The sequence below is a fragment of the Lissotriton vulgaris genome, chromosome 6, assembly GCF_964263255.1.
Source record: "Lissotriton vulgaris chromosome 6, aLisVul1.2, whole genome shotgun sequence".
NCBI classification, from domain to species: domain Eukaryota; kingdom Metazoa; phylum Chordata; class Amphibia; order Caudata; family Salamandridae; genus Lissotriton; species Lissotriton vulgaris.
This window is the reverse complement of record NC_141694.1, coordinates 580,495,970-580,509,991: the sequence shown is the minus strand read 5'-3', so window position 1 is coordinate 580,509,991 and position 14,022 is coordinate 580,495,970. Positions and strand designations below refer to the sequence as shown.

The following is a 14,022-nucleotide window of genomic DNA, read 5'->3' as shown; positions in this document are numbered from 1 at the left end:
TGGGCCAATTGCTGGCTAATTTTTTGAAAGTGAGAAAACTAAAATAAGAATTTTTACAGGGTCCCTTGGGAACTTCTATTTTTAAGGATAATTATATTTTAAATGAATTTGTTTTCTTTTATGAAATTCTTTATTTTCCTGAAGAACAACCAGTACAGCCTGACCTCTCTACTTATTTCCAGTCCATTGCTTCCTCTCCCTCCCATCACATTATTCTTAGCAGAAATTTCCTGTGCAGTTTTGGTATTAAGACGAGGAAATACTCCCGGACCTGATGGATTCACTATTGAATTTTATGATAACGTTGCAAAACTCCTTTTACCCAATTTTTGAATTTTATTCAAATCTTTTTCTGATATAGGTATTTTGCAGGGCACATTCCAAGAAGCCTTGATTTGCTTAATCCCTAACAATGGTAAAGACCTCTCTCTCTGCAAGAATTATAGACCCATCTCTTTAGTCAACACTGACTAGAAGATTTTTGCTGAGATTCTGACACTACAGATAGACCCTGTTCTACCTGGTCTGAAAGGCCCTGAACAGTCTGGCTTTGTTAAGGGAAGATTAGCCTCTGACAACTTTTAAGTCTTTTTTAACATCCTTAGCAAGGCCCCATTTGTAACTCACCCTATTGCTGCTATTGCACTGTATGCAAAAAAAGCGTTTGATAGGATTGGTTAGGACTTATTGTTCCAGCATTAAAATAGGCTGGATTCCCATCTAAAATGATTGCTTTAACTACTCTATTATATTCAGGTCCCAAAGCCTCAATCGTTGTCAATGGTAAAACCTCATATTATTTACCACTATTTAGAGGGATATGACAAGGGTGCCCCTTATCACCTCTATCTCATCAGGGTAAAATGTCATTCTACGCTGATGACATTCTTTTATATTGTTCCAATCCTGCAACCTCTCTTCCCCCTTTTCTTTAACGAGTAAGCACATTTTCTCAGCTTTCAGGATAGAGATAAATGTGAAGTTTTGACTTTAAATGTTTCATGTCGAAAACACTTTTTTTGCCCACACAGGTTTTTTATTGCAATCTTCTAAAATAAAATATCTGGATTTGTGGTTTGCTCCGGCAATTCCTGAAACATTAAAACTACATTTTGATCGCATTACTAAAACGTTAAATCATATCATCGTGCATTGGCATCTTCTTTTCCTGTCTTGATGGGGCCGAATGTATTCAATTAAAATGATGCTCACTCCTCTGATTTTATATATTAATTCCAAATTCCCGTTCACATTCCTGGATATTATTTTAAGAAAATAGATTCCCTCTTAACGAAATTTCTTTGGAAGGGGAACCCCCATCGTATGGCCTTGCCCTCTTTAAAAGAAGACAAAACCAATGGAGGGCTTAGATTTCCTGATTTCAAAATGTACCATTCTGCTTTTTCCCTTAAACAATTTGCCCGTTGGCTCTCTTCGGAGCCCCCAGCATTTCCTCCATTGTGGATAAAAATAGAGAACTTTCTTATTACCCCCTTCGATTTTCAGGGAATCCTCACTTTTACTTCCAATATTTCTTCTTTACGTTCCTCTATCGTATCTCATTCCCACAAACTCTTAATTCCTCTCTTATCGACTTTGTATCTTTCAACTAACTCATATCAACAACAACTCATTTGGAATAATAAATCATTACAAATTAAAGACCATTCTATATACTCGAAAACTAGCTTTACAAGGGCTTGCGTTGGATCTCCCAACTTCTATTTGACAGTAAACCCCTCTCGTTTACTGATCTCCAAACAAAGTTTTTCTTGGCATTACAAGGGCTTGTGTTGGATCTTCGAACTTCTATTTGACAGTAAACCCCTCTCGTTTACTGATCTCCAAACATAGGGGTCATTAGGATGGTGGGCGGACTTTGTCCGCCCACCATCCTATCTGGTATTGGGACCGCCCGCCATAACAGCGGGGGTCCTGTGGGAGATATTAGGATGCGCCCGCCACTGTGGCGGGCGCATACTGCATTGTTAGCATTGTGGCGGGCGGTGCTCTTAGCACCGCCCGCCACAATGCTAACAATGCACAAATGCATTTGCATTAACAAAGCGGCAGGCACCGTGCGGTGCCTGCCGCTGTGTTAATGCAAATGCAGGGGGTTACCACAGGTACCCCCCGTGTGCACCCCCACCTCTCCTTCACTCTGGGGGCCTGCAGGGGGCCCCCAGAGTGAAGATCGCATGCCTTTCCATGGCGGCATGGCCGCCACGGAAATGCATCTAACTAAGCCCATGGTAATATGGCTGGTGGTGTCTAATAGACACCGCCACCATATTAAAACTTTTCCGCCCCGGCCGCAAGGCGACCCCTATAGGAGGCGGGATAATACAACAAACAGCCTTCCCCCTAGAAAGAGGAGATGGTATTAGGACAAAATATCAAGGAAAAAAAATCAAGTTGCAGAAGTACAGAGTTTTTAATATCAACACACCGAAATACTGTGTGCAAAAATATTGTTGACAAAAATATTAATTTTAAGGTAAGAAATGTCGATTTAAAAGTATCTTTGTGTTTAAATAATATTTTAATTATATATATTTTATATTGTTTGTGTAATTGTTGTTGATGGTATTAAATATACTTTGTAATTTTAAGTTATTTACATTTTTTATTTGATTGCAAAATAGTAGTTTATAGTGTTGTAGCAGTTTGGGAGGTTTGTAGAGGTACAGGGTAGAACATTTATTGAGTATAATTGTTTTAAATATAAAAAAATAAAACAAATTGTTTATTTGATTATTAAGGAGGCCTTTAGGATGGCGGGTGGATTGCCACCGCCCGCCTACCATTTCCCCCTGCCATTTTACGATGGCGGTGGGGACCCCCGCGGACGGAAAGACCATCTGCCGGTTTTCTGCTGGTCGAACAGCTGACCAGGCGGAAAAGGGCTTCAATTTGGTGGCGATGTCTGCAAGACTCCGCCATTCATATTCATTTTACGATGGCGGTGGGAACCCCCGCGGACGGAAAGACCATCCGCCGGTTTTCCGCTGGTCGAACAGCCGACCGGGCGGAAAAGGGCTTCAATTTGGTGGCGATGTCTGCAAGACACCGCCATTCATATTAGGATGGGCGGCGATGCCGAACAGCCGACCGGGCGGAAAAGGGCTTCAATTTGGTGTCGATGTCTGCAAGACACCACCATTCATATTAGGATGGGCGGCGATGCAGGGCTTTCCATGGCGGAGACCCCACCATGGAAAGGCAGGCAGAGTTGAGTTTTGGGGGCCCTTTGCGGGCCCTCAGGGCTTGGGGTGTTGGGGATGCACTTGTGGGATATCCATGGTACCCCCCTCCATTTGCATGCACAATGTAGCAGGCAGCGCGCAGTGCCTGCCACGTTGTGCATGCAAATGCACAACATGCATTTATTGCATTGTGGTGGGTGCTGCTTACAGCACCGCCAGCCACAATGTAATATATGCAGGATGCCACTGCCAGGCCCTAAGTATATAAATGGTGTAAATAGTATCAATTGATTCATATACACAAGTTCACTTGAAGGATGGTTGTATAGGTGTAAATATTGAAAAATGATATATATTTTAACTTACTCTCTTTCCAGATACTCATTTAAACTATTTGTTATATCTTATACCTCGTTGCCTCTGTCACATATAATTTTTGCGGACCTAATATTGATCACACTACTAAGACTGTTTTCTTTGCGATGTATAGATGTTATCATTACTGAATCATAAATATGTATATAAATCTTTGCTAGTGTTGAGGCCCTCGGCTGTTTAGAATCAAACTCTAATATAAATGTAGTTTCCAGGCATCTTAATTTGTCTTCACAGTATCCTCCTCTTTTCTGCGGTGGTACAGCCTCTATGACATAGTATTTTAGTTGTCTAAAATCACTTCTGTGGCATGTTTTAAAAAGCCTTGCCACCGGATAATTGGCATCATTATTTGAGATGGCTCAGATATGTTGGAGGATTCTCTTATGTACAGCTAAATTAGTACTTCCAATGTACTTTAGGTTGCAACTGCATTCTAAGATGTCCACTACCTCTGTCCTATATGCCATTGCCAGGAAACAAGCTCTACTTTCTGCTTGCTTGTTACTGGATTCTTCTACATTGCTACATATATGCCTAATGTGAAGCATCTCCCCATAAGGGATACTTTTGATTAAATAAGGGGGATGTGCTCTCGACGCATGTAGCAATGTATTCCCTGCTGTTGGTTTCCTAAAAAGCGTAGTGGACAGAAAATTATTGATTACCTCAATCTGTACATCTAAAAATGTCACTGTATCCTTACTTAAGGTTGAGGTAAACTGTAAGTTGATATCATTCTTTTATTTTTTTATTGATCTGTACAATGAAATCCTGGGCACTCTGTTCATCACCATTCCAAACAATAAATAAATCATCTATAAATCGCAACCATGTTACAATATTTGCCTGAATAGATTTGCTCATACTGTTGCATGAGGACCAACTCCTCCCACCAGCCCATAAATAAACAGGCATAACGGGGGCATAAGCTGACCCCCATCGCCACTCCTTGTATTTGTTGATATATTTGGCAGTTAAATAAGAATAAATTATTCTCTAAGCAATATAGTAACATAGTAAGAAGCATTTTAGTATGCTGTGCATACTTGCTAGGTCTGTTTGACACAAAATATTCTACAGCTCGCTTTCCATCTTTGTTTCTAATGCATGTATATGATGCTGAAACATCTAGAGCTGCTTGTAATGTAAATTACAGAAATATCAATTTACACTAATATCGAAACATTAAAAAGTAAACATTATGGGGTCGATTCCGTTTCGGGAAAAACCGCTCTGAATAGCTGTTCGGAGCGTTTTTCCCGTACAAATCGTACCCTGCAACGTCCCCCGTACGTACAACGAAGTACGATTCGTACCAGGAGCTGGACTCCGAAAAGGGACCGTACAAATCAAATCCCCGTACGAATCTCCCTCCGAACCCGCTGTACGCGTCATCTGTACGGTCCGCAGCTGCTTTTTCCGACCCAGCAAGTACGATTTGTGTCGGGTATGCACCGTACGACCCTTTTACTATGGGAGCTGAAAACAGCAGTAAAAGCAGAGTTCGCCCCGAAACAGGTACGGAACGGCCCCCCCCGGGTATGGTGCATACACCCCATGATCGCAGGGGTACGATGCGTACCCCTACGATCATGGGGTGTACGCACCGTACCCCAGCGATCATGGGGTGTACGGGCCGTACCCCATGTTTGCTGGGTGTACGGTGCGCACACCCTGCGATCGCAAGACAAGATAAGATACTTTTTATCATGATATTTAGGGTTTTGATATTTTGGCAGTGAACCAGGAGTACACCAAGGATGCTTCCTTGCCCCACTCCTCTTTAATATTTACATTAACAACTTGTGCCCTAGCTTAACCAAAGTAACCAGTAACATTCCAATGGTCTCAGGAGTCCCTGAACCAGTGCTCCTTTATGAAGACTGCGCGGTCCTCATGGCACAGACCACAGGGCATTGCATATGCTAGTGGAATCCATTATATTCTTCATGGGGGAACTGGATTTGGTCACCAACTTTCGTGAGTCGCACATTATGGCATGTGGGACGGGTAAGATATTTTTTTCTAGATTAATGGTGAAGAGGCATTCACTTGGTGCTGTGAATAATATTTACAATTTGGGGTTGCTTTTAACAATGCAGGCTCTTGGCAACTGCAGAGAAGCAGTTCACGCCTGAAGCTATGTGGATCCGCGGGGGATTTATTTATTATGCCACAGGCTGCAAGCAGTGGGCGTGTGTTGCCTTTCATGAAAATTTATAATGCCTAGTGTATCTCGGCGGCCCTATATGTTGCGGCAGTCTGGGCTTATCACAAAGCTGAGACTTTGCAAACAGATGAATACCACCACATCTGTTGACGTCTCTTGCACCTTCCTCCTTCTGGCTCTCATTTTATTATTCAATGTGAGCTCAATCTGCAGTAAATATTTGATACGGTGAAACTGACCCCTCTTCTTCTTTGGGTCAGTTTCTGGATCAACACTGAGATGTGCCTAATCAGAAACATAATTATAGGCTGTATTAAAATGGAAAATGGCAGCTCTATTTCCTGGTAAGCGTACGCCCGTAAGAGTTTTACAGCTTTGAGCCTATCAGGCATTTTTGATCTACCTTGCACTTTAATAACATCAGATATGTCACTGGTGAAGTTTAGATTTTTAGAGTTTAGTCATTTGCAAAGACTGCTCCTTTAAAGATTATCTTGTGTTTTCTTGTACCTATGGAGCGCATATTGTATTTAAATACTGCCTTCTCATGCTGGAAGAGATCCCTACTATTTCGCTTTAAGATGGATACTGGGTGGTGGTTAATGAGCTTTCCCGCTTTTTATGGTCTCTTGAGGGTGTCAACCACAACATGTCCCTGTTAAGGTCTGTCAGAGAAGACCGTAACAGGGACATGTTAAACGTTTTTAACATGTCCCTGTTTTTTGTAAATGTTATAGATCTTTTGAATACCTTTTTTATCAAATCAATTTAAAAACCCTTGAGTCTTAGGAATTGCAGGGAGATCTGATTTATCTCCAGTCTTGAAATGGTCTTGACGTCTGTTGTGGTGTTTGCTCCTTTCTGAAAGAGGTGGTAAGATGCATGAAATCAATAGAAGGATAGCCTAATATCTATTATTTATCAACTAGAAGGAGGCCACCAAACTACGGGCCACACCCGAGGTGGAGGGACCGTCTGCAGGGGCAGCGGCGGTCGCTCCGGTGCAATTAGGATGTGACCGCCACCCTGGCGATCACATCCTGTATCTTTAACCTTGCGGCGGGTGCTGCTTGAAGCAGCCTGCCGCCAGGTTAAAAATGCATGTTTAACATTTACATGCACATAGCGGCAGGCACCGCGCGGTGCCTGCCACTTTGTGCATGTAAATGCTGGGGGGTTCCATAGGTACCCACCATGTGCACCCCCCACCCCCGACACCCTGGGGGCCCGCAACGAGCCCCCAAACACCGAAGACCACATGCTTTTCCACGGCGGAAAAGCGGCAGTGGAAAAGCATGTGACGATGCAGATCCTAATTTGGCTGAGGTGTCTTGCAGACACCGCCACCAAATAGCGCCCAACAACCCGCGGATGAGCGGCGGACGTACCTGCCATCCGCCGCTGTTCCCACGACCATCCCACCGCCATCCTAATCTGGCGGTGGGTGTTTCCTGTGGCAGCGGCGGTGAATCCGCATCCTCATGGCCGGCGGTGGCTTCGGCCCGGTGGATGCGGATTCACCGTCATCTTAATGAGGCCCTACGTTTCTAAATGTTTTTCTGTGGTTTAAATTGCAATGTATTTTATATTCTGTTTTTTTAAAGTTGATTTGCTCATGAAATTGTTATGTGTCTTATGTATGTTTTATTTATGAACCTTTTATGGCCTCAGTGTGAGCCAAATAAACTCACTTGCCTTACCGACTGACTACACCGAAAAGTCAATAGCATGAGGTGAGAGAGAACTACTCCCATGTCCAGACTTAATAATGGAAAATAAGTAAGTGAATGAAGAAGTACTGAAGCTGTATTTTTGACCACTTCTGGCATGTAACATGACCTTAAGAAATAACAACTGCTGGGGCAGGAAGAATGCAATAAGGGGACCGCTCAGACTGTAGCAGCCAACTGACAACGTGGTATTTAAGCCTGCAGTGTTATCTGCTCACTTCTCTCGCAGAGTCCAACTTTCTGCTTTGCAAATGTTTATGTGAGTTTATTGACACACATGTGAGTGAAATGTTATGAAGAAATAGTAACTTTGAAACTGCCATCGCATTATAAGAATACAGGAGTTTGGGGAAGTTTAAATGTTTTCTAAATGTTCAATTATTTATGGGGTCCTCGTTCACAAATTCCTTTTATAAAAGTTAGAAAACGACTCCATTCCTTTATGTATACAGCCTATGTTCAGCCTTCTCATGATCCGCAAAAGTATCAGATGTACTGCTAGAAATCTACAGCAGTCAATGTCTCCCTGCACTACTCCCAGTGGCTTAGCAAGGCTGCCTTTGGCCATAATGCATGGAAAGAAAATTGGTCCCGGACTATGAATAGATAATAAAAGTCAGCCTAAAGTGGGTGCAGTAAGACTCCGACATCTCTGGGTCCCAGTGCCACAGCAACGCCAATAAATGTTACACCCCTTATTACTCCATCTCTTTCAGTAGTGGACAGTTCTACAAAGTATAGTGGAAATTGTTTTTCTGTTTTCTGTACACAGGAAAAATGTTTTCATGTGCAGAAACTGCCTATGTTGCTTCTCCTTGAAATCTGTATATGTTTGCTTCATGTTTCCTTTGTGAGAACAGTTACCTCAACCTTTTTGGGAGTGACTTTAGAGGTATACACTGGATGGAAATATCCATGCAGGATGTTTGTGCATCTTTTCTGCCTCGAGCTATACTGGTTGTTAAAGGCCCTCTCCCTTGTTATTGACCCTCGACTTCAGCTCAGGCCTAGAACTCCTTTTAAAAACTGGTGTAGCCCACTACAGTGGGCTATGAGGCTATAATGACACCTAGAGACACCGGGAGCCAGTTGAGCTCTCTCGAAGTAAATGCAAGTGTTTGTCAGTATTTTGCTTCTGTCTGTAATCGATATGGCTGCCTCATTTTAAATAACTTAGACAAAGGCCACAGATATCTATATCAAAGAAAGAGGAGTTTAGGGAACAATTATTGGATAATTTATTTGAATGAGCTAAGGAATGACAAGATAAAAATAGCAATGCAACAAGTCGGTTATCTAATTCATATGAAGTGGATGGTCCCAACCGGCCATTCCATAATTGTAAGGAAAGGCTCTTAAAACATTGTTTGTAAACAGATTCCTTCTCTGACAAAGTGTGTTTGCAATAGACTCTGTTAAAGTTAGATGGTAGTCCTTTATGGCTTGGCAAAGGTTGGGCCTGTATAATATGCAGGGTCACTAGTATTTTGCAATTGATTCTGCAGCAGCTGCATTTTCTGCATGCATATAGATTTGCAGGATTTGACTCATATTTGTTCATTTTCTGCATAGTTTGCAAATTTAATAAAAATAAATGTTTCTATCTCAAAAGAATCAAAAGTTACTAAAAACACTGCCACTCGTTTTGCCACACAGTGGCAAACCGCCTACTGCGCAACAACTCATACTAATGAGGTGTAATCTCTGCCCAGACAGTCTTAATATTGCAAAATGACAAACTAATGTAGAAATACAACTTGCTACATTGTGCTGCATAATTAGCTTTTGGTGTTTTATAATTTAATTATTCTTGCTGCGTAATTTGTTCCTCCTCTGCCACATAATTCCACTGGCCCTGATAATATATCAAGTAGCTGTGCTTTGTCAATTTTTAGAAAGTACATTCCATTGTAACATTCTTGTAAAACAACAGATATAATTTGACAGTCTGAATTTATTTGAGCTTTTTAATTTAGAATTCCTAGTGTAGGACATCAGAAAATACCTGTTCTTATATGTCATCGAATTCAATGGTCTTCTTATAAATCCTTCATTAAGCCACTTTTCTTCCATGGCTTCTTTAACGGTAGGGCGCTTGGCAGGATCGGGTTCAAGCAATAAGCGCATAAACTGTACAGCGCCTGCAAAGATGCATGAACAGACATAACTTACTTGACAATTCCACCTCTAAAACCATTTTTTAAATAAGTAAAAGTCAACAGTTCCTCTTTCACTAAGGCAGAGGAGTGCCGCTCCACTGCTCTATGAGCAGTGCAAATGAAAAATTATAACTGAATTTATTATCATTTTATTTTTAGTACAAAGGAGCCAGGTTAGGATGGGGTGAGGTGGAGTTGGGCTCGCGTCAAAAGGAGGAGTCGGTGTACCATAAGTGCGCATGAAAGTTTGGCTGGCTGTCTTGGGCCTGCCAAACCCTCATGCACCCTTTGCAGGTTCTCCACCCAGCTGTATTGCTTAGCCTGGGTGGAGGCTCCAACTCCCTGTCTGAACCTCTAACCAGGCTGATCAGACCAATCATGACGCTGCTGTCATGCTGGTGACAGAAGCATCGTGATTGGCTAGGGGCATCTGGGAGCCTGGGTGCTGCTGAGAACTAGGAAAATAGTGAGGACAGAGGAGAGGCAGCAGCTGACGATCAGCAGGTAAGTCTTCTTTCCTTTCTTCTTTTTTTCTAATCCCTCTCACCCCCTCCCCCACCCTACACCACCATTCCCTACCAGCCACCACTGGTCAATGTCCCTGCACTGATTCTTTTCCATGTCGCCTGAATTCAATTTCTGCCTTTTGATTTTGAAAACTATGCCTAGTCAGTTGGGTTTTTGGTGAGGTAGTCAAGAACAGCTTTTTTTAACCCCTTCGCTGCGGCGGGAATTCCGCCGTAGCAATAAGGGGGCGGGGGGGTCGAGCAGCGCTCGCATGCTCGTGACGGAGCCGCTCCGTCACGAGCCGCGGTTGAGCTGTGCTCGTGACGGAGCGGTTCCGTCACGAACGCGCCCGCTCAATGGAACGCTCAGCGCAGGCGCGAAACTCGCCCCGCGCAGGCGCGCCGAGCGGGAACCGCTCCGTCATGAGCACAGCTCAACCGAGGCTCATGATGGAGCGGCTCCGTCATGAGCACAGAACGGGTTAATGAAAGTAGTTCGTTTTTTTCATTGTATGCATCTTAATGATTTTTTTCGAAACGCAATTCAAAGAACGCCAACCGAAAGTAAGCAAGAATTCAGCTAACTAGCAGTTTGTGGGAGAATAAAGGAAGGCTGATAACTTCTTTTTAAATAATAACAATACTTCTATATTCACTTTCAGCTAAAATACATTTTAAATGTAACACCTGGTATCAAATAGTACTTACAAGGATCTATGAAGTGAGCAACACAATTCATGTGTTACCATTGTGTAATAATTTTGCTGCCCAAGAAAAGTAAACTGCAAATAATTAAGAACCTTTCAATACTTACCTAACTTAATTCATGAAATAAACTTATTTCATGAAATACACTTGCATTAAAGTTCACTTGTTGCAACAGACAAAGGCGCACAACCAGTCCCAGAAACGATAAAAGCTATCGTAGGAGTGGACGATGAATCGCTCACAATCTTCCCATCCAGGCTGTACAGCCTGCTTCACTCTGAGAGACGAAACATATTGGTGTTATGATCATGAACATCATTTAGGGAGTCGCAGCTACGACCCCTGGCTTGCTCCCTGCAACCCCTAACACTTCATTTGCGAACCTTTGCCTTAGAGGTGGCAAAAGAAGTCCCTAGAAAGAAGGTAAACAGTCTCCTGATGAGCACAGTTTATGTTCTACTGCCTCCACTGGATTTAAACTAATTAAAATAAGTACATACAGCAGATGAATGAATGCCAATCTTCTGAATAAACAAAAAAGTGAAATAAAAACGCACACTGTTGAACATCTTATCATGTTTCCTTATTGGGAATAGATAAAAAATTATATTAGAATCATACCTTTTGGAGTTTGCATCTATATTGCTGTTCTTAAAACAACGTTTTATGTGATTTAGGGCCATATGTATCAAGCAAACTTGCATTCGCAAATGCCGAAATTCGCAAAATTTCGGTGTTTGCGAAGACAATTTTGCCAAGTATGTATTAAGGCAAAATAAGGAATCGTAAAATTTGCAAGTCCTTATTGTGCGGTTGCATTTAAGGAATCACGAAATTTGCGATTCCTTAAATGCAATGTAAGAAGCACCAAAAAAGCGCAATTTGGCCTTAAGTGGGTGGTAATTTGCGATTTCTTAGAAAAATTCACTTTTTTGCATTTTTCAAAGTGCAATGTGAAGCACATACATGCCCTTTGGGCATGTATGTGCGCCACATGTGCACCAATGCTTATTTCAGTGGTGCAACAGGGTGTCGCTTTGACACCCCTGCACCCTTGAAATTGAAATTCTCAATTTGCGATTCGCTAATTGCGAATCGAAAATTTAGAATGTCTTCCCAGTCGTTCCTATGGGCCTCTAGGCCCATAGGAATGAATGGGGAGGTATTCCCTAATTGCGAATCGCAACTTGCGATTCGCAATTAAGGAATATGTAGTATTAGCAAAATTTATTGCAAATCCTACATACATAGCATTTTGCCATTCTCAATTAGCGATTTGCAAAAAATCGCTATTTTAGAATCGCAAAATGACTTTTTGATACATATGGCCCTTAGTCCTTAACTTGTTATTCCCATTGTACACAAAACATGCTAAGGGTGGCTTAGTAGAGGTTTGCATATGAAATATGCACATAGCCCTTGAAATTGTAGCTTTAGTTGTTGGATATTATTCACAAATATATCCCCTTTCACCATTGGTGTTCTTACTGCAACAATGAAAATCATACCACTGGTCTGGGAAATTTCTTCTTTTAATTGCTTATAATCTGATAATGTGTGCCTACATTGTTTTGCCCTGCTTTGTTCCTTGCCTCCACTTGATATGAGTGCTCTTGAGTCATGGGACACTTACCTGTGAACTAGCGGAGAAAGAGAAATGGGTCACAGCATAAAACAGGAGAAGGACAGAGGCATAAAGGTAGAGAAAGAGGAAGAAACAGTGAAGCATAGAGATTTATAAAAAGCATTGGTAGAAGCAGTGTGTGGAAAGGTGATAAATGTTGAAGTAGATTTGGAGGTTAGGTAGTGAGATTGAAAGATGGGGTAGAGAGGGGTGCGGTAGTGAGAGAGAAATTAGATAAAAAGGTTTGAAAAAGATTAGACAAAGTGGTGAGGCAGAGAAAGGGATGAGGGGGAGGAAGGGAGAGATAAGGCCACTAGAGACAAGGAGTGGGTGATAAGGATGTGAGGTGAAAATAGATATGAGGTTTTGTGGGAAGTGAAGTAGATGAAGGAGAGATGGGGTGGTCAGATAAAGAGCAGAAAGGTATACTCACAGAGATAAGGAGTCATGGTCATGAGAGGGAGGTAGAGAGAGAGATAAAGTTGAGTGAGGTATACAGGGTATATTGAGGGTGAGGTAAGGTAGACAGAGGTAAGGTAGAGAGAGCTGAGATAGTTAAGAGGTGGGTACCTAAAGATGTGGAGAGAGTGAGTGTAAGAGAGAGGTTAAGAGAAAGGGGCAAATTAAAAGAGGTTGGGGTAAATAGGGAGAGATAAATTACATTATTTTTCAATGTAATTGCCACCAACTGACCGAGAATGCTAGGTTTAATGATAGCCATGACCAGCCAGGCCTGACATGCACATTAAGCACCTATTAATCATGGTGCTATATTTTATGAGCTCTGTTAGTATGGTAGAAATTCCTGCTGTTCCACTCATTTTTATCAGGGGTCCCATTAAAAGATGGGGGCTCTGGGCAATTGCCCACTTTGCTCCTGCCCTAAAAGTATTTTTAACTAAATTACTGTAGACCCGTATTGTGACAGATTACCTAGAAATGGTGAAACATTTGTGAGACTGGACTCTTCAGTTTGGGTGGATGGGGACCTCACCTTTCTTATCGGGCAGTGCACCCTGGTTCCTGCTCATTTTTGCTATCACTGGGTATACAAGACAGGCTATTGCATGACATGCCCACCTAAAGAAATATTGGTGGTACACATTCAATTAGACCAAGTGGTAAGTGTATGCTCATACACATGGGAGGCAGAAGTCGGTCTCTCAGATGTCATGGAGATGCCTTCCCAATTCTTACCATTATGCTCGAACTGGATGCATTGTTGTAGGGAGAAGGTTATTCTTCAGTTCCAAGTACACTACTATTATGTTGTGTGATCCTCCTTTTCAGGTTTTATGCTTTACATATTTGTACATGTGGGTTTTGCTTAGGGACAAGCGCAGTACAAGGGGCAAGTACAATACAAGCACAATCGGACATTATGGAGAGAAATTATCTTCAAACCAAATTTTAAATCAGATGGAACCCAGAACCAAATTCTGCACAGGCTTTCTGTTTCATCCCAGAGTGGCACAGGCTTGTCTAGTGTAAGTAAACATACCAATCCTTTTTGTTTATCTCGCAATACTGCTACAAGGGTA

The 14,022-nt window shown here is 42.1% G+C and overlaps 1 protein-coding gene across 1 annotated transcript in view; it reads right to left on the bottom strand.

Moving 5' to 3' along the window:
• Positions 1-14,022, bottom strand: part of LOC147707671 (hormonally up-regulated neu tumor-associated kinase homolog A-like) — a 413,280-nt gene that overhangs the window by 109,414 nt on the left and 289,844 nt on the right. Inside the window, exon 6 of the mRNA XM_086925234.1 lies at positions 9,490-9,625. Within this exon, the coding sequence (XP_086781360.1) occupies positions 9,490-9,625 (136 nt within the window). The remainder of the gene's footprint in view (positions 1-9,489; positions 9,626-14,022) is intronic.